At 43.9% G+C, this 25,379-nt stretch overlaps 2 protein-coding genes across 2 annotated transcripts in view; one reads left to right on the top strand and one right to left on the bottom strand.

Annotated features, from left to right (window-relative positions):
• Positions 1–4,271, top strand: part of Ubxn8 (UBX domain protein 8) — a 17,685-nt gene extending 13,414 nt beyond the window's left edge. Inside the window, exon 8 of the mRNA XM_036209339.1 lies at positions 654–4,271. Coding sequence (XP_036065232.1) covers positions 654–824 — 171 coding nt within the window. The 3' untranslated portion in view covers positions 825–4,271. The remainder of the gene's footprint in view (positions 1–653) is intronic.
• Positions 2,254–25,379, bottom strand: Ppp2cb (protein phosphatase 2 catalytic subunit beta). Its single transcript, XM_036209338.1, has 7 exons — positions 24,936–25,379; positions 11,309–11,518; positions 10,271–10,444; positions 6,908–6,997; positions 6,637–6,798; positions 4,692–4,810; positions 2,254–2,911 (listed from the first exon to the last, which is right to left on the bottom strand). The coding sequence occupies exons 1-7, from the start codon at positions 25,035–25,037 to the stop codon at positions 2,839–2,841; spliced, it is 930 nt and encodes a 309-aa protein (XP_036065231.1). The 5' UTR covers positions 25,038–25,379; the 3' UTR covers positions 2,254–2,838.

Here is a 25,379-nt window from a genome sequence, read left to right as displayed (position 1 = left end):
AAATGTGTTTTCAAATGGATTTGCGTTTTTTCTTTCTTTCTTTCTTCCGTGACAGGGTTTCTCTATGTAGTTTTGGCGCCTGTCCTAGAACTCACTCTGTAGACTAGGCCAGCCTCTGCCTCCTGAGTGCTGGGATTAAAGGCATGCGCCACCACCGCCAGGCAAAGGATTTGAAAACTATCGTGACTAATTTTTTTTTTTTGTGGTGCTGGACTTTAAAGCCAGTGTATATGGTGATCTTTATGGGTAGTTATAGGAACAGCCCCACAGTAAGTTGGGCTTTGTCTCAGGGGCCCAAATATATTAATTTTCACAAAGCTGCTTCGTGATTTTGATCCAAATTTTTGTTTCCAAATGTTTTTTGTTCTCAACATTCTGTTGATTATTTTCCATTCCCTATTTATGGATGAGGCTTTGTCACTACCATGCTAATAGGCCTACATCTTCTGTGTAACAAAGGTATTTAAGGTTATTCAGATCTCCAAGTTCATGACATACTGCTCTTCCTTAAAGTCTAGAAAATTTCTTTGGAAGATGTGGAAATTGCTTTTCATTTCTTGGGACACAATTGTAGAGTGACAGCTGTACAATGTCACAGTGAGAAAGATTCTGGAAGAACCTTTCGTCTGAAACTAAAGCCTTTTTTCTTCTAGGTCTTATTTGACTGGATGATGAAAATTGGGTACCACAAATCCCTATACAGCCTTTCCACTTCCTTTCCCAGAAGGCCTCTGGAAACGGAGGGAGGCTTGTCACTGGAGGACATAGGAATATCTGTGGACACTGTACTTAATGTGGAAGAGAAAGAACAGAGCAGCCAGTGAAGAAGTCACACTACCTGTTGTCCTGAAGTTGTTACTAGTGGCCTCCCACCAGTGTTCTCATTAAAGCCAGGCTGTGCCTTGGGCTCCTCTCGCTCATAGGAGCACACCTGCATACGTGAAGAGGACTGCTTTGTATGTAGTGGTTTGTGGACTGTGTCATCTTCCAATGTACCACCGTGAGAGCAAAGTAAAACGGATATAGTAGGACAGACATCTGATACCAGGCTTCAGGCAGGCACGGTGGCACATGCCTCTTGGAATTTGAGTTAGACAATCTTAAAACAACCAACCAACCCCTAGCTTATGTAAGAACGGATTTCTGCTTCTTGCATCCACCTTACCACAGTATTTCAAAGTCTTCAAGTATGAATGTTGATTCTACTGATTTTCAGAGTGGAACTGATCCTATGTAATTTTGACTTAAATCCAGGGATGAAGTTTTTAACACATAAACTTCAGGGAACATACTGAAATTACAGTAAACAAGGCCATTGTTGGTAGGTACATTTGGAGTGTGAGCTGTTGTTTTTTGTATGCACTGATACCTTTAGAGTCTGTCTTAATCTTTAATATTTGGAGACAGGGTCTCAGATAGCCCTGGGTGACCTTGAACTCTCCTGATCCTCCTGTCCCCCATCCCAAGTGCTGGGATTACAGGCCTAAACTACTGCACCCAGTTTATAAAGTGGTAGGAATGAACCTGGGGTTTCATTATGCCTGGCAAACTCTATACTAACTGAACTACATCCCAGCCCCCAAACTTCTGCCTCCCGAGTGCTGGGATTAAAGGTGTGCACCACCACCATCTGCCTGGTGTCTGTCTTATAATCACTCTAGAGCTGGTATTTATGACCTTGGAATAGTACCACTACTAAACTCAGATCAATTTATCCTTATTTCTAGGTCAAAGGAGACAACTCATCTTGGCCTTTAAAGTTTCTTGTTATATTTAGTCTAGAGTTATTAAGGCAGACAATTCAAATTTTGTACTTAAAAATTATCAACACAAATCACCCAATGAAATGGTTAGAAATGTAAACAAATGGCCTTTTAATGGTCTAAAAGTTATCAGCAAATATTTGACTTTGTTCTGCTTCTAAATGTAAACTATAAGGTGCATACACACACACACACACACAAAACCTGGACTTGAATCTAAGGCCTGGAGCACCCTACCAGAGTTAATCCCCAGCCCCTAAACTCACCATGTAAATTCTGTCAGTATAGCTGAAATTTGTGACTTGGCAAGGTGCCCTACACCTAATCCTAGCACTTGGGAGGTAGATACAGGAGAACCAAGGAGTCAAGGTCAGCTGGGACTATACCAGATCAACTAAAAAGCCAAAAGGAAATGAAAACCAGTCTTAGGTATTTGTATCAAGTTTTAAAACGGCAATGCTTCCATTAAATGCATATCACAGTTAAGATATTCTTGTTTACCTTGCAAAGTTTATTTGTTCAGTACACCAAACAGGATGCAAGCACTGTCAGGACAAATATACAGAAATATGCAGATCAACATCAAACACTAATTTAGATCAAATGAAAGGAAATCTCTTTAATGTTATGACAACATACTCCCAAGAATCTCTTCTTCAGTTAGTTATACATTTCAATAAAATAAAGGGTAATGAATTAGTGGAAGTCAGCTTGTGAAATCGTAAAAATAAAACTCCGACTCTATTAATCCATGCCAGTTAAACACTGTAACTAAATTTCCAAGCACAGAGGAGATGAAGCAGTCAGTGACTTCTTTTGCTTAACCAGCCAAGAAGAATGGTTCCTACAACACAGCAGGCAGACTGATCTAGAACACAGTGTAGTAAGTTCAGTCTCAAATTGTGCTAAACGCTCATCATTAGTATGGCACGTTTGGTCCATGATGTAGTTTATAATGTCAAGACATCACAATTTGTTACAGAAACACATAGATAATTGCTGTTTTTAAATATATATATATATTTTAAAAAGCCAGGTGTACTTCCACATACAAAGAAAGGTCCTGGGGAGGAAGTTATAGGAAGTAGTCTGGGGTACGCCGGGTCACATGAGGCTCTCCACGACGAGGTGCTGGGTCAAACTGAAGACTGAAAGACAAAGAAAATGAGTCAGCAAGTGAGCCAGGAAGACACTGAATAGACAAGCCCTCCTTTTTGTCTCCTCCTCCTCCTCCTACTACTACTGCACTCCATGTGGCCTGAATGACCCTCAGCACCTCACTACAGGTGATCAATCGTTCACTGCACAGAGCCATGGGGAAATTTAGATATCATGCTGTTAGTGACTGGCGGAAAAGACCGTGACACTATTATCAGTTGAAAGGCCTCAGGATCAGTGCTGATCCTCTCCATCATGTTAAATCAGGGTGAGTGTACCTGCCTTCAGGCACAGCAAGCTTCCTCTGTAAAGAGTTTGCTGACTTTATTTAAAGAACACTGAATTTTATCAAATGCCTTTTCTGTCTGATAAAACCACCAGCTATTTACTTTTTCTGGTTCATTTTTGTAGTCTGAACCAACTCTGTGGTCTTGAGAGCAACCTCATTTGTATTTTCCTTCTCCAAGTAGTCCTGAAAGGATGAAACCATAGCCAGACACCCAGACTTCACAACTGCCAGGGGAAGTATTTTACTTTCAATTTTTGTTGCTCTTGAGACAAGGTTTCATGCAGCCTAGAGTAGCCCCAAACTTACAGTAAGGCCCACTCTGAACTCCTGATCTCCCTGCCTCTACCTCGTAAGTGCTAGGATCTTAGGCTAGCATGTGTTAGCATGCACAGCAAATGTTTTATTTATTTATAATTTTCTTGTTTTGTTTTTTGAAATAAGGTGCCCTGTATCCCAGAGATTGGCCTTGAACCCTGAATACTGGTATTATAGATCTGCATCACCATGTCCAGTTTACATAGTGCTGGGCTTGAACCCAGGGCTTCATGTATACTAGGTAAATAGGGGCTGACGGGGCCCCATCCCCCAGTAGTACACGTCTTATTACTTTAAACTTTTTAAGGTAAGTTATAGCACATGATTAAGAGTACCAGGGCTCAAGAGGGACCTCTGAGACTCGGAATTACAGATGGCTGTGAGCTGCCATGGAGGTGCTGGGAATTAAACTTGCATCCTCTCAAGGGCAGCCTGTCCTCTTAACCACCAAACCATCTCCCCATCCCCTGCAGTAGTTTCTGTAAGAGTAATGTGGGGTAAGGGGAGGAATGCAAGTCTCTAATAATAGACAGGTTTCTCTATCTGTCTGGGTTCTTGTTAATTTGTTTCTTTTTCTGAGGGTATTTGTATGTAGTCCTGGCTGTCCTGGAATTCACTACTTAGACCAGATTGGTCTAAAACTCTGCCTCCTGAGTGCTACCACGCTTGGCTTAAGGTCTCTTAAGGTTAATGTTTTCCCATTACCTGTAAGCTCTTGGGAAAATGTCAATAAAGTTTAAATCATATTTTTCTGGGCTGGGTATGTAACTCAATGGCATAGCAATGAACTGGCATGTATGAGGCTGTGGCTGCATGTACAGCACATCAAAAGAAAACAATTTTTCTAGTTAAATGTTTGGGGAAGAGGGTTTACACATTCCATGTTCTATCATCTCATAAACAACTCTTTAGTGTTTTTCATCCTAAAAAGATTTTTGTTCATGTGAGCACATGTGTATGACTCAGTGTATGTACACATATGTACACGTATCTATAGAGATCCCTTGGAGCTGGAGTTAGAGGTATTTGTGGATCTGACCTCCAGACCTCATGACTAGCAAGTGCTCTGAGCTGCTGAGCCATCTCTCCAGCCCCCAACTCTGTTTTTCAATAGTTAGGTTTCTCTCCAAAGTGATTACATACAAAGAAAATGTACAGTTACTTACAAAGAATATTTTAAAGTGTCATCTAATTCCATGATAGCAGCCTGGTTTCCACAGCGGTAGCAGTAATTGGGCGCACTAAAAATGGTGACCACATTCCGATCATGGCACCAGTTATAACCCTGCAACAGTAAGGAGGTCATTGTTTCATTATCAAGTTCAATCTTGACACAGAGCTCAGATCCTAAGTACTTCTGTGGCTATATAGTCAAGTTACCTCTAGGATCTAACAGCTTACGCACCTGCTCAGAATACTGTACAACTCTTAGGTCCAAGATTCCTATTCTACTTCTCAGTAACCACGGAACTTTTCTTAACCTATACTTAGGATCTCGGCTTAGGGCTACACTGAACTTCTCACACAAAGATGGTAATCCCCCCATTTTCACTCATAAACTCTGCCAAGTATTATTATTTAGAGTGTATATGTGCATTTTTTGGTTTTCTTTTGTTCTTTCTTTTTTGAGAAAGAATCTTGTTATTTAGGTCACAGTGGTCTCAAACTCACAATTGCCCTATACTCCCAAGTGCTGAGACAGGATAGAAAGAACCTGGCTTCCAAAGTTTGCTGTATCAATCTTGGAGGTAGTATCAGGCAAACTGCAACTTGAGTCAGCTCTCCTGGAGAGCTGCGCAATGCTCATCAGTAACCAGAACCTCTCACTCACTCCATAGGCTGTGTTTGGTAACTATCTATTTGGTTCACAACATATCATTCCCATCCTTTAATTTGTGATGTTAAGTATGTTTTAGTTTTGTCTCAAACAATAACTGAAATTTGATTATCTTCTAATTTGGGAGTCTCTGACTTTTAGGAAAGCAAAAGTCTTAGTCATTACATTAAAAAACTATACCCAGTCACCACTGACATTTATGATTATATAATTATAATGAGGTTTATGTCACTCCATGGATGTGTTCTTATTCACGCTCCTACACTGCTCCTTGCCTGCTCTGGGCTGGTGAAGTTTTCACCCTCTTAAAGGCATTCCTTGCTGGTTTAGAGGGACTGTGTTCTCTTTTGTCCCTTTAGTAGTGACAATGCTAACAGGAGCTGCTTGCAACTAAGTGACCAGTCACTATAACCAGCAGTGGGACAGACTCCAAACCTCCTGGATACAAAGCACTAAGGACACATTACTCTACAGTCTGCATCTCAAGCATGCACGGGATAACTCCATAACCATAGGAACATCAGTTAAGTCTCCATTGAGTTGTCTCTGGAAGAGCAGATTGTGCCCTTAACTGCTGAACCATCACTCCAGCCCTCACCGAGGGGACTTTATTTAAGAGTGTCTCCTTATATATCCAAGGCTGGCCTGAAACTCATGACCCCCCTGCTCTGGCCTCCCAAATATTGGGAGTACAAGCACCTAATATGCCCAGATTTAGAAAGGTATTTCTTATAAAATAAAACTTTGGTCATTTCAAAACATCAAGATCACATAAAATCTGAACAATTACTTATAACCTGGATTGTTATACACACTGTAAAAATTAAACTTTGTTAAAATAATCTGACTCAAGTATTTAGGTAGGAGTATACCAATGGAAACGTTCTGACTGAAATACTGGTTACAACAGATAATGGCTTTAGCAAAATGTACCTGGAGATTTGGGGGTAAGGAGCATTTGTCAGGGCTAGTCAAACACGAGAAGAGAGTGAAGTGTGGGTGGAGGAGATAGGAGGAGAGCGGATACATATGCTTAAGATACACTTTAGGAATTTGAGCAAAGAATATAAAAAACCTGGGGCACTATTTTCACAACTCTTATGTCTCAATTTCAAACCTGATAATTTTGCTCTGGGGAGGTAGCAGCTTTCTTACTTCCAAAAGTAAATTAAGATTCCTCCTTCATTTGGTAATGAGGACATAGTTCCTACATCCCAAGTCATGAAGCCTTATTATAGATGCATACACCATGATATTAAAGGAAAAGTACATACTTCCATTACAAGCTGGTGAGCGCGAGACACCAGTGTGAGACCGTTGGCATGGTTAAATGTTTCAGAAATATCTTGTCCAAAGGTGTAGCCAGCACCACGTGGTGAAATACCCCATCCGCCACGGTCATCTGGATCTGACCATAAGAGATCACACATTGGGCCCTGGTCAAGGAGAACGGATATGCATTATGAATTATTAGCAGTTATGCTTAGCCTTACCACAAGTGATTATATTTTTTTGTTAAAATCAAAACAAAACCGCCAAATTCACCTCATGTGGAACTTCTTGTAAACGATCCAGGGCTCTTATATGATCCAGTGTATCTATGGATGGAGAGAGGCCACCATGGAGGCAGAATATCTGGTTTAGAAATTGAGAAAAAAAATTTTTTTATAGTTGCTAAATTAATGAAGAGTAAGTAGTGATTGTAAATGTTAGCCCTGACAGCTCCCCTCCCCCACCCTGCCCCTGCTGCCCCCAAAACAGTATGAACTGAAAAACTTGTTAACTGCAGTGCAAAGCAGAGTCAGACCACCAGCAGCAGCGGCAGCCTCTATAGTACTGGGGTGCAGGGGCTTTTCCTTCTCTTCCCTTGTGGTCCTGGGGGTGTGGGGGCCTTCTGCATGCTCTGCCACTGAGCAGTGCAGCTGCCCGCCCCACAGGCGTTTTATTTAGTGCTGTTGATAAGTATGATCTTCACCCTCCTCATCGGCTACTGTTTTCTGCTGAGTACTCGTGATGTGCAAAACCGTGTTTCTGTAAACGTCAGCATCCTACTGATTCCCGTCACTGGTTACAATAGGTTTTTGTCTTCCTGAGATTTACTGAGTACATTACCACAGTGGCAGGTTATTTTCTATACAGTCTGTCATCTTCAATTACTTCTGATGTGTGTGTGGCGTGTGTAGGGCACATCTAACCGAGGGAAGGGACAACTTTTGGGAGTTTGCTCTCTCCTTATGCTGTATGCACTCAGTTCTCTCTCCTGCACACTCCTCTTCCTGTTAACGGCATGCAGTCTGCACACGCATAGGTCTACATGTTAGTGGGTGCACATGTATGTGCAAGACCCAAGGTCGGTACTGCGTGTCTTCATCACGCTCCACTACTGGGGCAGGTGCTTGAAGCCAGAGCCTGCTGATTTGGCTAGGCAGCTACTCGCTCTGGGAATGCCCTCACTGGGAGAAAGCTCTCAGGTGGGCACTGGGCCACCTCCCCAGTAGTCTGCAGTTCCTTTTACTACAGGCAGTGAACATCTAGAACTTCTGACATAAAATGACAAGTGTTTCAAGAAACTATTCTCAGGACTATCTTCTGAAGACTGGATCAAAGAGAATAATGAAAATTTTAGTGAACAGTTTCTTATTTATTGACTGACAGGATCATGCTATGTATGTAGCCCAGGCTGGCTTAGAATTCATCAATTCTGCCTGAAGCTCTTGGATGCTAGGGTTATAGGTCTACATGACTGTATCCAGCCCTCTCCCTAATAAAGCATAGTCAGTGTAAAATTAAAAAAAAAATCCATCATTGTTATGTTTTCAACTGAATTTTAAATCATAGATATAGGATTTGGCCTCTCCCCCCAATTTATGGTCTCATTTTATCTTTCTGTGCTTGCTGTATTTGGTTGAGTATTGAAGTTACATTAAGCATATGGCTTCAGATTTTTTTCTGTTTTTGAGACAAAAGCTCTATAATCCCAAGTGCTGGGATTACAGGCATGTACATCATGTCTACCTGTGAGGATTTTGAAGTTTTGTGTCTTCCTAAGCTCCACAGATAATGGATGTTCCTTAAAGGCTTGGTAGACTTGTTGATAGACATTTAGGGGTGCTGGCAAGACAGCCCAGCACATGCTGTAAAGCCTGGCAACCTGGTTTTGATCTAGACCAGGCCCCCTCACACCCCCCAATAAATGTTAATCAACAACAAAAGTGAGACCAAACCAAAAGAAAACACCACCACTCCCACCACCTCAAGAGATCTGGTGCTAGGGAGACGCTCAGACAGCAAAGCGTGAGTCATCCAAGCACAAGGAGCACCCGTGTGCACAGACAGTATTTACAGCTGGTTTCCTAGGTACCAATATACTGGAAACACACACGGAAACACACACGGAAACACACACACACACACACACACACACACACACACACACACACACACACACACACACACACACACACACGGAAAACAATATACATATATACCCTAAGCTTGCCATTCCCTTCCAGGACCCTGACTCTGTGTACCTGTTTGTTGTATCTACTGGACTTCTGAGGTGTTCATACTTGTCACATGGGGTATGTGTGTGCTGGCAAAGACCGAGGACTGGGTTGGTGTGAGAAAAACATTAAGAGCTCTACCAATGTATATTCCAAGTTTCAAAATCAGACACACTACCACCACTATTAACACTATCTTTCTAAAACAGTTTGTTCATTACTTTAAGAATAATAAAGACTACTGCCTGAAAAATTTAAATTTTTTTTTTTTTAACAGAGCTGAGGACTGAACTCAGGGCCTTGCACTTGCTAGGCAAGAGCTCTACCACTGAGCTAAATCCCCAACCCCCAAAGATGTATTAATAATTATATACAGAAGATGGCGCCAGATCTCATTACAGATGGTTGTGAGCCACCATGTGGGTGCTGGGAATTGAACTCAGGACCTCTGGAAGATCAGTCGGTGTTCTTAACCTCTGAGCTATCTCTCCAGCCCCCCAAAATTTAAATTTTAATTAAAATTTAACACCTTATAAATTGAGGCTTTCATTCAAGTTAGCAAGTATAGGCCAAGGATTGTCATTTTAATTATTGCAGTATCCAAAATCATGGCTGGGAAAATGTGGATTGTTATAATCAAATTTATTCAAACCAGCAAGCCAAAGAGTATCTATTACACCTTCAAGGACACTGGGCTTTTATCATTTAAAATTACAGGGTCTTACTGTTTTATACATGGATTTGAATCAGCTCACCATGAAGCCTCTAAACGCTGAAACAGGAAACCTGTATAATGTCTTATGTATGCCTCTGTATGGTGGAAACAGAGTACCCTTTGATAAACAAGATACACAGTATGATACTTGTAGTTACTGTGAAAATACATAGGAGTGAAGTTACTAATGAGATCCAGGAGACAGTGTAATATGGACACAATTTCTGAAAACATCTTGTGTGACTAATTCCTATATAGACCCACAGACAGGCATTTATTTACACTAGCCTATCACTGGCACATCTCTGGCCGGAAGACTTCCAGGCCAGGGAAGCAGGGCTTGGTGCCCCAGCAACTTGGGAGCCTAAGGCAAGAGAATTACACTATCAAGCTGTGCTGAGTTCAGTAAGTCTGAGCCTGGGCAGCTTAGTGAGACTGCCTCCAAAATACATATATGCCCCCCACCCCCACAAAACAGACTAATCAAAGCACGGGGATGTGGCTCAGTGGCAGGGCACTTGCCTAGCATTCACCAGACACTGGGCCCCAGGTTCAACTCCTAGCACCATTTTAAATAAACCAAAAGTCAGATATGTAAACGTAACTTGTAAATACAGATCGAGTTTCCAATAGTAAATGTTTCTTCATGTTTAACCTCCTTCTGTAAGACTCAGTTACACACATACACACCTGTCCATCTACTAAAGCTGTCAGTGGAAGGTAATCAAAGAGGTCTGTGAAGTATTTCCAGACGTTGGCGTTTCCATACTTCCGTAGACATTCATCGTAAAAGCCGTATACTTGGGTGATCTGTCGGCTTTCATGATTTCCTCGCAATATTGTAATGCGCTCTGGATAGCGCACCTGGGAGAAAAGGAAAAGAAACTTGTGGTACCATCATATCTCACCAGTATTGTGTTAGTTTTAACCTCAAATTCCTTTCTCTAACTAGTTCTTTTGTCTATTTGTAAATTAACTGTTAAATTTAAGGAAGGACCTAGATGAAGCAAATGGATTTTATGCTTAGACTTGGGTCCCTACTATAGACATCTATCTCATTATGAACGTGTAAACTCTCTGAAATCCAAAACTCCCAAGCACTTGTAGAGTCTGGGCAGGAGGCACATGGAGGAAGTGGCTAGAGTAATCTTGTGTGGAACTGGATAAAGAAAGAAGTGAAAGTCTAGAGCAATGAATAAAAATACTCTTTGTGGTGAGAAGTTTGATCTACAAGCAGGTGAACTAAGAGCAAACTACAGAGGAGACTACAGAGTCAGTGAGTTCGACTCTACTGACTAGGAATTAATGAAGACTTTGGGAACGGGAACACAAGACGGAACACAGCGGAGCTAAAGGAGATTCCATCTGGCAGAACAAGCAGGTGGAATAAAGGATCAGCTTCCCAAGGCTCAAGTGGGAAGCGTGGAGTGCAGGGCAGGGAGCACAGGAAGTCAAGAACAATGGACTTTTCATGGCCTGGGTTACAGACTTGCTTAATGATTCTACCTGAAGTAAGTAATTAAGTCAAATATAATTCACGGAGTTCAGTTATAGATGACCCAAATGAGTTATACATTTATCTGAAGTGATGCAAGTTTAATGCATTGATTTTTATCTCTCTTTAAAAGATGTAAAGCCAACTATTATTTCAGCTGAACAGACCCGAAATTAAACATTCTTGCCTTTGGCCTAGTTTGCAGGTACTCCTTCTTTAATGCTTACTCATACCTTTAATGCTACAAGAAGAGTCACAGTCTCCACAGAATAATAACCTCTGTCTACATAGTCGCCCATGAATAGATAGTTTGTATCTGGGGATTTTCCACCGATTCTGAAGAGTTCCATAAGGTCATGGAATTGGCCATGCACATCTCCACAGACAGTAACAGGACAGCGGACCTCTTGTACATTTGATTCTTTTGTTAAAATTTCCTTAGCCTGTTGGAAAAGGAAAACCAACACATTTAACAGCATTTCTTACTCACTGAAAGAAAATCTGGGGAAAATCACTTGGAAGTATGCCTTATAAAAATAAAATAACCCACCTGGGCGGTGGTGGCACACAATTTTAATCCCCGGCACTTAGGAGACAGAGGCAGGTGGATCTCTGAGTTGAAGGCCAGCCTGGTCTACAGAGCGAGTTCCAGGACAGCCAGAGCTACAACCCCCACAAAGAGAGACACCCCGACTCGTGGCTACAACAGCAAAGACCAGCAATGACACGTCTACAAAGATGCAGACAACTCGGATCCCCTACGTGATGTGGTAGGAATAGAAATGAAAATGTTTCAATTATCCATGCAGCATTATTCTTTTGCTTAAAAGATTTATTTTTGCTTTTAATTTATTTGTGTCTGGAAACCAGAAGAGGCATCAGATCCTCTGGAGCTGGAGTTTCAGGCAGTTGTGAGGAGCCAGACACGAGCACTGGGAACTGAACTCGGGTCCTCTGGAGGTACAGCAAGGGCTAGTTGGCAAAAAAAGTACAAAGTACTCAAATGCCCATCAAGTCATGAATTGATATAACATAGCATACCTAACCAGACTGAGAGCGATAACCAACCATAAAAAAAACCAACAAAAACAAAACCACACTGGTCTACTATGAATTTGACAATACTATGCTTTAAGTCAAAGAAGCCAGAAACAAATGGTCATATGATGCATGACTTCACTTATCCTCATGTCCAGAGACAGGTAGAAAGCAGACTAAGGCTCCTTAGCACTCAGGACAGTGGAGGATCAGATTCAGAAACAACAGCTGAGGGTGGGGGCTTCTTCTGAGGGTAACGAAAAGCTCCACTTCTGTGTGGGAGCCACATGTATGTGTTCTGGACTAGCCAGGTCTAAACAGCCAGCTCTAGCCAGCCATTCGTACACAGGAAGATTTATCTCAAAAAGCCCTAAACCAGTCAGGCAGTGGTGGCGCATGCCTTTAATCCCATCACCCCAGAGGCAGATGCAGGTGGATCTCTTTGAGTTCGAGGCCAGCCTGGTCTACAAGGTGAGTTCCAGGACAGCCAGGGCTGTTACACAGAGAAACCCTGTCTTGAAAAACCAACAAACCACTCCTAAAAAAAACCCCAAACCAAACTAAACAAAAACTTGTGGTGAGGAGCTGGAGAGATGGCTCAACGGTAAAGAATACTGATTGCTCTTCCAAAGGTCCTGAGTTCAATACCCAGCACCCACATCATGGCTCACAACCATCTGTAATGAGATCTGGTGCCCTCTTCTGGCCTGCAGCCATATATGCAGGCAGAATATTGTAGACATAATAAATAAATACATCTTTAAAAAAAAAACAACTTGTGGTGATATTGTGTCCCCCAATATATTGTGCACCTTAATAAACTTAGAACAGAACAGCTGCTAGACAGACGTAGAGGCCAAAAAATGGTGGCACACACATCTTTAATCCTAGCATTCTGGAGGCAGAGATCCATCTGGATCTCTTGTGAGTTCAAAGCTACACTAGAAACAGCCAGGTATGGTGACACACGCCTTTAATCCCAGGAAGTAGAAAGGTATATAAGGTGAGAAAATCAGGAACTAGAGTCGGTTAAGCTTTTAGGCTTTTGAGCAGCAGTTCAGCTGAGATCCATTTGTATGAGGACTCAGAGGCTTCTAGTCTGAGGAAACAGATCAGCTGAGGAATTGGCCAGATGAGGTGGCTGTGGCTTGTTCTGCTTCCCTGATCTTCCAGTATTCACCCCAATACCTGGCTCCAAATTTGTTTTTATTAATAAGACCTTTTAAGATTCCTGCTACAAAAACCTATTTATTTCCATGACAAATATGTAACTCACTACTTAGATTCATTTTCCCAAGTTTCATGGCGGCTTCTACTTTCCTGTGTTGCTGCTGCTAGATATAGTCATTACCACCCTAATGCCATCATGGCCAACCTTATACTTCAGGGATGACAGTGTCAGAGCTGTTCTAACATGGTTAATGTGTTACTTATGTTTTGAAGTAATGCTAGTATAAAAATCAAATCTACTGTGACCAGATATATAGAAAGTACAGCACATGCAATTTCATATACACTATAGCTGTAATGTAAGTAACTGTTCATGTACTTTTTTTTGTTAGGGTATTCCTGTGGTACTTTAAAAAGCTGTGTGAAACAGTATGCTGAATTCTGCCCACAGCAACCTCGCATATCTGCAGTTCTCATTCCTATGGTAAAATTGCCTAATGATGAACTTCTCAGAACATAACCTAAGCATTAAGCAATGGGCGACTATAGTTCATGGTAATTTTTAGTTGACACAATGCTAGGATTTTTAAAGTTGAGTCTAATACTTTCATGTTTTAAGTTCCTTTCCTGTATGTCTGTGTGTGTGTGTGTGTGTGTGTGTGTGTGTGTGTGTGTGTGTGTGTGTGTGTGTGTGTGTGTGTGTGTGTGTGTGTTGCTAAAGACCCAACCCAGAGTCTCACACACTAAAAAGTACTCAATCTACCAATGAGCCACACCCCAGCCAATATTTCTTAATATCTCATTAAGCTTGAACACACATTTAGTGTTAATTTTGTTACTGTTTAGGTCTAGTTCGATACTCGAAAAATCCCCTGGATTTTCCATCCAGAGATGACACTATTTCCCTTCCTTCATAGTCTACTAAGTGTGTGCCAAACAGAGCACTCACTCAATGTGCTCCAGAGCAGCCTTTGGTTTTAGTGAGGAGACACTTTCCTTAGTTAAACCCTACCTCAAAACAATGACCCACGTAGTCCAGGCTGGCCTAAACTTGATGGAGATGTTTCTGCCTAACTTCCCAAGTGCTCAGATTACCACCCCAGCGAGGAGACTTTGGAGGAGGGTTTTAGTAGCCTGCCTTTGCCAAGGAAGTTCTTTCCTTTTTAAAAGCATGTATTCCTATTCCCTTTTGTCTGTGTGAGTATATATGAATGTATGTGCCTAGAGGCCTGAAGACATGGTCAGATCCCACAGAGCTAATTAATTACAGGTGTCCGTGACTCCCGAGTCACATGGATGGCACAAATCTAACTCTGGTTCTCACAATTTTGAGCAAACACTTTTAACCATGGAGCCATGCCTCTAGCCCCGGGAAGGTCTTTCAAGTTACAATGTAAGTATTCACCTGGCAGTGACCCCCATTATCACCCACTGGCTTACTAATGTGGTAAAATACCAGTAATTTTCTGTTATTTTTGCATTCACAATGTAAGTGCTATTTGTTCAAAGTTTTAAAATTCAGATTGGTTTTTTTCAGATGGAGGTCTCATGCAGCCAAGGTTAGCCTAAAAATTGCTATGTAACAGATGATCCTTCTGCCTCTACCTCCCAAACACTTGGGTTATAAACATGTACCTCATGTTCCGTATTTATACAGTGTTGTAGATGGAACCCAGGACTTTGTGCATGCTAGGCAAGCACTCTACCAACTGAGCTACATTCCCAGTTCTGTATGTTTTCAGAAGTAAAAGCCTGATTCTTGGGGTTGGATGTGCAGCTCACTGGTAAAACGAGCGCTTAACATGATCGTGGTCCAAAGCATCCTTCAATCCTGGAATTTTCAGTCATAGAAACAACCAACTCTTACTCTGTTTAAACCTCTACTGCTCTGGGCTTTCTGTTGTATGTATTTGACAAATTAACCACTAGTTAACACTACACTATTGGAAAAGGGAACTTCTCTTCTAGACACTTACGAAAATAAGCATAGTCTGTCCACACAATGGAACACTAATTTTTAATGATAATAATTTTTAACTCGCGTTTGATTTATGAGTGAAAAAGCCAAGCCAGAAAACCATGTGATCATCTGTTTAATAATAATAATAATAATAATAATAATAATAAAAATAAAAAAGCTTAAAAACAAAACCAAACCGGTGAGGAGGCGGGAGAAGGGGAGGAAGGGGGAACTGGGGTTGGTACGTAAAATGAAAAAAATTTTAATAAATAAATATATTTAAAAAACAGAGAACAAAACCAAACCGTTGCTGAGTATGCTGCAGGAAGGCCTCAGTCCGGACGGGAACTAGAGCACGTTCCAGAGCCAGGAAAAGCAGCCTGCTGTCAAAGTGCTGCTGCTGCCCATCAGACTGCAGTAAGACTGAGAAAAGCAACCCCAGAGGCCTTGCAACGGACTAGGAAGTGATTAGTAAGGTCACTGCCAGCTATATAACTCACTCACTTTTAGCAGAGGATGACCACACACTCCTTTCTGAGCCGCTTCCACAGGCTGCCTGGCTTACAGGGTTCCATTTTCTCTGAAGACTATTAACTCCACACTCCCTTTAGCAACTCAATATATTCTATGTAATGATCCACAGTACTGACTAAACCTGGGAGCTAGAGCAATGCCTCGGCGGGCTGAAGTACTTGCCTCCAAGCCTGAGGATGATTCGATCCCCTGATCACAGTGGAAGGGGAGAGCAGACACCTGAAAGTTGTCCCTCACCTCTACATGGATGTCATGCTGCGGATGCCATGTGGTGGCATGCACCTTCCACCAAATCAATCAACGGAGGGTTAACAATTGAAAACCACTGTAAACAAAGTCACTGTACCCTCAGTTTGACCTAAGCCAGCTGGATACACCCAGCTGCCTCCTCCCTCTTGCTGGTAAAGGATCCAAAGAGCCCAGTTGTTGAATATTCGAGACACGTGCTCTCCCACTGAGCCACATCCCTACCTCATCCTTTTATTTTGAAGTAGCTCTAAGCAGTGACATCTCTATTCCATCAGCAGTGATTTGTGTACAGTGTTGTAAATTTTTTAGGCTGATTTTGACTGGAGAGCTAGCCTCTTATTTCTGCCAGATTCTTTTCATTCTGATTTTCCAACAAAAGCTGCTGAGATGAGGCCAGTGGTCCCGGGAGAGCTGCGGACAGTGGAGCCCATTCTTTCCCTCTCCTGATTAGTTGGAAAGAAAGGAAGCAAAGGCTTTCTTCCCAGTGCTAATGTATGCACGACATAAGGTCTTCATACCTGCTGGACGAGGTACCCAGGGGCCTGCATCTCTAAACATCAACTCCTGTCTTTGCCATGTATAAAGTAAAAACAACCGGTTTTGTTTTTTCTTCTTCCCCCAACTGAATTGCTTTGAGGGTTGATTCTTAGTTGTATAATAAAGTATGTTCTCATTACCACATTACTGAAAGTACTTGTGAGGGTCAGTGCGCATGCACAACGTTAACTTAGGGTTTATTCTAACTTAACAAGTCAAGTAGGCAGACCTAGACTGATGCAGTTATTCAATCTAGTAAAAACACTGGAGAATTATAGTACAAACACCCGAGAATTATGCATGGACTCCTACTGTACGTACAAAAAGTCATCAGCAGTTCTAAGAATGTAATTCTCCAGTTTTTACTATGATGTAGCAACAGAAATTTGATTATTTCTGGGACACAGATAAGACTAAATTTAAAGCTGTAATGTAGACTGTGGTTTAAAACCACAGTTGGGGCCACATAGTGGTGGCGGGGGCGCACGTCTTTAATCCCAGCACTCAGGAGGCAGAGCCAGGCGAATCTCTTGAGTTTGACGTCAGCCTGGTCTACAGAGCAAGCTCCAGGACAGCCAGACAGAGAAACCCTGTCTCCAAAAACCAAAAAGACCACAGTTGGTAGAGCTATGACTTGGTAGCGAGAATTACTACTGCAAACATTCTATTCAAGTATGCCAGCCATTGACTGCCTTTTTCATACACTGAAAAACTATTCTTGGGTTTAACGTGTATTCAAGTCTGTCACACCCTCTACTGCCAACAGGTGGTCCACTGCCATAACATTCCCTGAAGGCTACAATGCTTCCCCTCTACACATGAATGAGCTGCTACAATGTACATCTCTAACTCTAGGCAAATTCACAGAAAGCAAAACACGGAACAGGCAATCCCCAGAACAGTCTTATATGATGTTCTAACAGTCTACAGCAGCGCTAAAGAGGTGGATCAGTGGGGACCTGGGTTCACTTTCCACGACCTTCATGGTGGTTCACAACCGTCTGTAACTCCAGTTCCAGGGGATCCAACAGCCTTTTGTGACCTCTACAGGGACTAGACACACACGTAGTACACAGACATACATACAAGCACAACACTCAAACACATAAAAATAAAATCAATCTAAAAGACAATTTAAAAAAACTCTACAAGGCTGCTAAGCATGGTAGCACACCCCTGCTTTGCCCAGCACTCAGGAGGCTGAAGCAGCAGGATCTGGAGCTCTCAGCCAGCCTTAGCTACACTGCAAGACCAGCACAAGAGAAAATTTCACAGTTAACGTTAGCACGGTGCCTCTCTTTCTTCACTGTTAACAGGCTTAACTACATGACTTAGCATTTCTTCTTTTGGGGGTTTGGTTTTATTAAAAGAGAGGCTAGGTTCCAACTCATTATAGTTGAGAATAACTTCTGATCCTTCTGCCTCCAACATGAGGTGCTGGAGACTGAACCCATGGCCAGGTGCATGCCGGGTAAACACTCTACCAATTCAGCTTTGGCCTAACCCTCCCCTCCTTTTAAACAAGGAAATTAACCCTTTGTGTTAAACAACATCAACTGTCTACATGCCAAGCAACAGTAAGCTCTAAAGGCACACTTAGAATAAAGTCATATACTCTTAAAAAGCCAGTTATGGATATGAGACCAAGGTAAATGTAAAATGTTTTAGGATGTTAAACCTCTGGTCCTGCTTTAATGTAAACAAAATACCACAAATACTCCTCCATTCCATATGGACAGAGACCAAGGCTTAAATTATCACATACAGATACGTTTCCAGCAAGGCATGGATGCACATGCCACATTCTGCCTCCCAAGTGCTGGGACTAAAAGTGTCAATCATCATGTCCGGCTCATTGGGCACAATTTTAATACATGTATTTCCATATCCATGGTTAACATTAGGCCTTCAACAACGTGGTCTGAATGTCAGGTACCAGGGAGGGCCAGTGAGTAACAGATGGGTAAAATTTGATGACCCGAGTTCTAGTCCTGGGACCTACACGGTTCTCTGACTCCCCCAAACACTGTGGCACACATTCAAGTACATATATAAGTACTCCCGTGTGTGTGTGCGTGAGAGAGAGAGAGAGAGAGAGAGAGAGAACACAGTTACTACAGTATTTTTGTGTGAGCCAGGTGAGTGTGGAAGATTGACATCAGGTGTTCTCTATGTTCGTTTTTCAGACAAGGCCTCTCACTTAACCTGGAGCCCTCCTATCAGGCTAGACTGGCTAGCCAGACAAGTCTCTAGGATTCTATCTCAAGCTCCCCATGTCTGGCTTTTTACATGGGTGTTGGGGGTCCAAACTCAGGTCCTCATGACAGTACTTTGCCCACTGAACCATCTCCCAGTGCCATCAGTATTCTGTGAGCAATTCAAACACACATTGTTACTGTGCGCCTGTAAATCATGTGAACAACCACTGTTTTTTAAAAATCATGATTAATGGCAAATGATGTCACTTCTTTAAAGCCTGTGAATGGTCAATGCACAACTGTTATCAAGTTCACAAACCACAACTGTGTTTTTCAAGTTCAGCTGTGCTCACCACGTAGTCCACCAGCAGAGAAGTGTGCCTCAGGCAAGGGTGACAGCGGTTATTACATCACCAACATTCACTCTGCAACATGCGTAACTTGTCTCCCCGCAACAAACTCCTAAGGCATTTCATAGAACTAGATATTCAACAGCCAGCGAAGGCGGGGGAACCTCAAGCATAAGGAATGGCCTAGGTGCAGATGCCTAGAACCCATGCGAAGCTAGACGTGCAGTGTATCATCACCTCTGATACCAGCAGGCTCCTACAGCAAGATGCGAGGTGGGATTCCCCACAGCTGCTGGGCCTAACCCGGTATAAACGAGGACTACACTTGGGATTGTTCTCTGACCGCCACAAGCATGGGGCTTATGCACACCTGCCCACACTCACACACTTGAACAGGCATACATATAGACGTACATGCAAACATGCAAAGATTTCTAAAGTGGACAATGATGACACCGAGGGGGGGGGGGTAGAAAGAAAAGAAAAAGAAAGTAGCTAGAAATAAAATTCAACTACTGGAATATGTTACAGCTACCGCTGGCGACTCTAAATGCACAGCTGGGAATAGCAACACGAATAAGCTGACCGAGACCAATTTAAAAAAGCAGATGCACTGTCAGGGATGAAGAATGTGGTTATGAAGACGAAGCCGGGGCTGGAGAGATGGCTCAGAGGTTAAGAGCACTGGCTTCGCTTCCAGAGGTCCTGAGTTCAAGTCCCAGCAACCACATGGTGGCTCACAACCATCTGTACAATCTGGCGCCCTCTTCTGGCCTGCAGGCATACGTGCAAGCAGAATACATACTGTATACATAATAAATCTTAAAAAAAAAAAAAAAAGCAAGCATGGAGGCCAGCCTGGGCTACATGAGGCTCTCTTTACAAAATAAGTAAGTAAATAAATAAATAAAATAAAACGAAGATGAAGCCATCCTGGCTCCAACACCGAAGGACTGAAAGGCAGGCACTGTTCAGGAGCCCTCTCCTTCTCCCTCTTCCGCCTGCCCTCACTGGCCTTCCTCTCTCTGTCCTCTCCCTTGGACAGGTAGCCTAAGCCACCATTCAACTCTTGATCCTCAACCATTCCCAGGGCAGGGACCCCAGCCTCAGGCTATGCATTTCCTTTATTTTATACGTCTGCCTGCGGGCTCTGTGTCCCTATCTGGGGACTCTGACAGGCAAAGGCTAACAAAGAGACTTAAGGGATCTGGGTGAGTGCAGGAAAGGAGGGTTCTTGAGATATTCTTAACAAATAAAGCCTGCCTGAAGATCAGAGGACAGAGCCAGCCACTAGATTAAACACAGAGGCCAGGCGGTGGTGGCACACATCTTTAATAACAGCACTCTGGGGGCAGAGTCTGGATGTCTGTGAGTTCAAGGCCATACTGGGCTACACAAGATTAATCCAGTCTAAAAGAGAAACAGAGCCAGACAGTGGTTACACACGCTTTTATCCCAGCACAAGGGAGGCTGAGACAGAAGTGCTATGGCTGGGCAGAGAGAGGAATACAAGGCGGGAGGAGACAGGAACTGGGCCTTTCAGGCTGAGGTGTTGGGAAGGTGAGAGGTGGTGGCTGTGGCTGCTCTGCTTCTCTGAATGAACACACACACACACACACACACACACACACACACACACACCCTAAGCCCCAACATCCAAATAAATTTGTAGAATATTAAAAACAAGGATGCAAGATTATTATAGATTACAAAAGATACAAACCAAGTCCAATGTCAAGCTTTCCCTTCCTAGAAAGGGAACAATCTGTATATATAGACCTCCTTTCTAAGAGTATGACCGCCACCAACACCAGATTTGAAAAGTAATGTCAGGGAAAGGTAACATTTGATCACTAATAATAATAGAAGGGGGAAAAAGGTGTTTTCATATAAGTTACTTGAAACAATTTTTTATAGATTTATTACTTTATGAGTGTTTTGCCTGCATGTCTATGCACCACATGTGTGCCTGGTACCCAGAAAAGGGCACTGGAGTTACAGACAGTTGTAAGTTGACACATGGGTTTTGGAAATAAACCCTGGTCTCTGCAAGAGCAGTCAGTGTTCTTAACTGCTGAGACATCTCTCCAGCCCTCATTTAAGTTACTTTCAACAACCTAGACTAGGTTTATATTTTATTACATTTACTTAAGAGTGTAAAAGAAAATCAATGCAAAACTAAAATTCCCTCAACAGAGACGTGAATTTCTATTATCTCAATTCATATGTTCTTTGTCCACCAGGATCTAACCTTTGGTAACACAATTCTGCTTCAGAAGTCAAGTATATGCTCTTTCCCATTATGGACTTAAATCTTAAATGTCTGCTTATGTTAAGGCTTTTAAGCCAAGCCGTGAAACAGAACCATCAATTCAATACAGGATTTACACGGACTTCTTATTTGGGCTGTGAGCCTAGCCTTCGACGGTGGAGCCATCTCTCCAACCCTACTAGAACTTCCCGCGTTTTCACACCAGCCTCAGGTTTTCGGATTGACACAGGAAGCAGCTCCTCCCCTCCTCCCAACCCCCACTCATATTATCATCACAAACATTCTTCAGTTATAAAATAAAGCTGAACAGGTCAAAAATACATTTTTTTTTAACTCTTCCCAAGACGAGAGTTAAATACAGTTCTAGTCACAGAAGGTTCTGGATAGAGCAGAGCAGCTCCCCGGCACGTCATCTTTAAAAGCTGCTGTGCACACAAGCAGTATGTGTGCCCACAGAAGAGTCTAGTTCGCTTTGCAATCTGGACTGCTAATTTAGGTGAGCATGGCGGCTGTCGCCTCACTATTTTACAGCGACAGCCATGAACTTCGGAGGCAGACGCCTGTCTTCTGTGCTCCCCCACTGGCACCTACTCACCCAGGGACACTAAGATGAGTCTTACCACCCCTGCCCAGTACAGGCCTCTACAGGCTTTACAGGACCACTCTGACCTAGACTTCAGATTCTTCAGTTTCAGACAAGCTGAATTCGGATAGGGACTTGATTTCTAGAGGAAAACATCTTACAATGTCACTTTCTACAAAACATCTAAAATGCACATCATTAAAAACCTTGGTGGGCTAAGCATGCTGGTGCACACCTTTATTCCTAGCACCCAGGAGGCAGAGGCAGGCAGAGTTTGATGTCAGCCTGGTCTACGTAAGAGTTCCAGGGCAGCAGGACTACATACTGAGACCTGTTCTTTATAAAAACTTACTAACTTTTAGGCCGAGAAGTTGCTCAGCAGGCAAAGATGCGTGATGCCCAGATCTGGAGACACCAATTTGATTCCCAGAACTCATATGAAGTGTAAGGGGAGGACCTTCTCTACAAAGTTGTTCTCTGACAACCCCCACCCCGCCATGTGCACTCACAAACACATCAGACATACACCCAAACACGAAAGAGAAATTAAAAAAGAAAAACAACAAACCTAAAAAACTAGCCAAGGAGTTAAAAACAGGTGATCTGTATCATGTTCGACTTCCTGCTACACCCCCTACACTGCACTCTTGCTGCGGACGAGCAGAGCGTTCACGGGACCAAGTGGGAAGCAAAGCTGCTTAGTTTACAACATTGCTGTAAACCCCGGTAGTTTGTGTGCTGGAGATAGCGGGAAATACACCAAGTCTTGGCGAGGGCCACCAGACACAAAATCTCCTCTGAAGTACCATCACCAGACTTCTCGTGAACACAAAGCCAGGGGAGTGACATGTGAAAGGAGAGGAAAAACTTATAGATCCTTTCTCGCTCTCTTGGTATTCCCTGAGCGTGCTCTTCCTGTCAGGACTGTTTGAGGAGCCTCTTGACAGCTTCTATCCACAAGATTGTTAAGTGTCATCCCTGCCTCAGATAAGGAGGCATGAGAAGAGCAGGAACTGGAAGCTAACAAGCTGTGGAGCAGAGCTGAATTCTGAGCAGGTAAGAACCTGGACTGTTCTTACAGAGGACCAGAATAGGTTACTTCCCCAGGACCCTGCCCGCCACTAGGCAGCTCACCACCAGCCAGTTGTGACGCCTCTGGCTTCCTCAGGCATCAGCACTTAGTGTACAGACATATAATTAAAAATTAATAGTATTTAGCCGGGCAGTGGTGGTGCACGCCTTTAATCCCAGCACTCGGGAGGCAGACCCAGGAGGATCTGTGTGAGTTCGAGGCCAGCCTGGTCTACAGAGCGAGATCCAGGATTGCCAGGGTCTACACAGAGAAACCCTGTCTCGAAAAACAAAAACAAACACAACAAAAAAATTAAACCTATTACAAAATGGGGACTAGAGACTAACACACACACACACACACACACACACACACACACCACAGAGATGCTGGGAAGAGGGCTGTGAAGCCAACTATTTCTCCCACCGGCAACTCCATCCTATGGGTCAGAGGACCAAGTGATGGGTGACACTCTGAATTAGTGGAGATATGCAAAGAAAACCCACTCGCTCACAGCCTAAGATGTCAGCTTAAATACACTGTATGGTGCTACGAACTGGCAATCCTGTTTACTGAGAAGCTAAAGTTAAAAATGGAAAAAAAAATTATTATTTTTTATATAAAAAAACAGATCCAGAAAGCTTCCTGAGAATTTAAGACTCAAGCGGGATACTTCCGGGCAGTGGGACAACCTTCTGCAAGGACGTACCCTAAAATTACCAGAACGTCATAGGCAGCAAACACCGGACTGACTTGGTTTGCACCTCCAGTTCTGGATGTCTCGATTACAGTAAGGCCGACTGACTCAGCCAATTTCCAAACTGGACAGTTCAGTGATGCTCGAGCTTGGGAGAGATCATCTAAAGGGTTAATTCTGAGGACGTACGAAATTACAGGTTATTTACACAAGGAAAATAAAACCTAACTGAGGCTAGAGGCAAACAGTTTCACTGGCGGAAACACCATTTTCTTCACAGTTCTATCTGAAGAAAGAAAGTCTCTTGTGCTAAGTAGTTATTCAATATACAAAGGCCTTGGACAACACCGAACTCCTGAAAAACACAGGCTATTACTCCCTACCCTAAGTGAAGAGTGCTTACAAATAAGACAGACAAAATCCTTTGGTAGTACCCCGGTTTCTAAGAAAAATATAGATTACGGCTTGAAATAACTAACTCCTTTACTCTTTCGCGGGACTTTTTAACAGGAAAATACAGGGAAGCAATTTAGTCCATAATATAAAGGAGGAATGCAAAAAGTAAGACTTTAAGAATCCCAGCGGCTAATAAACCAATGGATACGGATTTCTGAAAGCTAAGGAAACACCATCAGGAAGGGTTTAACCCAACCAACCCATCACCTGCAAGCGATGGGGGATGGGGAGGGGAGGAGGCGGACACACACACGCGGTAAAAATGGAAGTAACTTTGCGTCATGTGGCGGCTTCTAAACAGGACACCTCCCGGGTTGTATCCCCGTGCCAGGAAACCCGGTTTCCAAACTCCACACCTGCTGCCTTCGCCCTGAAAGAAGAAACCATCCCTCCCGAAGAGCCACTCGGCACCCACATCGGCCTGACCACCCCCTGCCTCCACCAAAGGGAGCCGGGCTGGACGCGGGTCCGCCTGCCTTCACGCCCCCTAGTCTGCAAACAAAAGCGTCATGCACCCCGTGGTGGGCGACGGAGCTCCCCACCGCACCGCACCGCACCGCGTTCACCCGCGAACGACCCCACGCTGCCCAAGTCTCCTTGTCAACGACTTTCAGGAGAGTTGTCCGTGTATTTGGGGGGTGGGGGGTCCCCGCACCCCCTCCCACCCTCCAGGCGCCCCGGGGAGGGGGCCCTGCGCCTCCGCCTCCTCCTCCGCCTCCTCCTCCGCGGCGGCGGGCCGCCTACCTTCTCGCACAGCGTCCGCACTTGGTTCTCGTTCAGCTGCTTACACTCGTTCAGCTGCTCCACCCACTGGTCCAGCTCCTTGGTGAACGCCTTGTCGTCCATGGCGGCGTGCCGCGCGTCCCCGCCGCCGCCGCCGCCCCCGCCGCCGGCCCCCGGCGGGACCACCGAGCCGCGGAGCGCGCAGCCCGCGCCCCGCCCAAGCCCAGCGGGCAGCTGCGGGCCGCGGCCTCCGGGAGCTCCCGCCCCGCCCCGCCCGGCCCCGGCCTCGGCCTCGGCCCCGGCCCCGCGCCCCGGGGCGCGGCGAAGGGCACTCGGCTCGGAGCGCGGAGCGCGGCGCGGCTCGGGGGAGGCTCCGGCCCGACGGCACCCGCCCGCTGCCGCCGCTGCCGCTGCCGCCGCCGCCGCCCGCAGGCCTCTCCGCGCTCAGGCCCCGGCTCTCTCGCT

Source organism: Onychomys torridus, chromosome 17 (genome assembly GCF_903995425.1).
Source record: "Onychomys torridus chromosome 17, mOncTor1.1, whole genome shotgun sequence".
Classification (NCBI taxonomy): Eukaryota; Metazoa; Chordata; class Mammalia; order Rodentia; family Cricetidae; genus Onychomys; species Onychomys torridus.
The sequence above is the reverse complement of the archived record's forward strand: the minus strand, read 5'-3'. Positions and strand labels throughout refer to the sequence as shown.

What these genes read in the sequence shown, in the direction of transcription:
- Ppp2cb (XM_036209338.1), bottom strand. Translation starts at nt 25,037, where the DNA reads ATGGACGACAAGGCGTTCACCAAGGAGCTGGACCAGTGGGTGGAGCAG. An exon ending in TGCGGACGCTGTGCGAGAAG is followed by an intron (nt 11,519 to 24,935) that starts GTAGGCGGCCCG and finishes CTTTTCCAACAG; the next exon opens with GCTAAGGAAATTTTAACAAA. An exon ending in GACACTTTAAAATATTCTTT is followed by an intron (nt 2,912 to 4,691) that starts GTAAGTAACTGT and finishes TTTGTCTTTCAG; the next exon opens with TCTTCAGTTTGACCCAGCAC.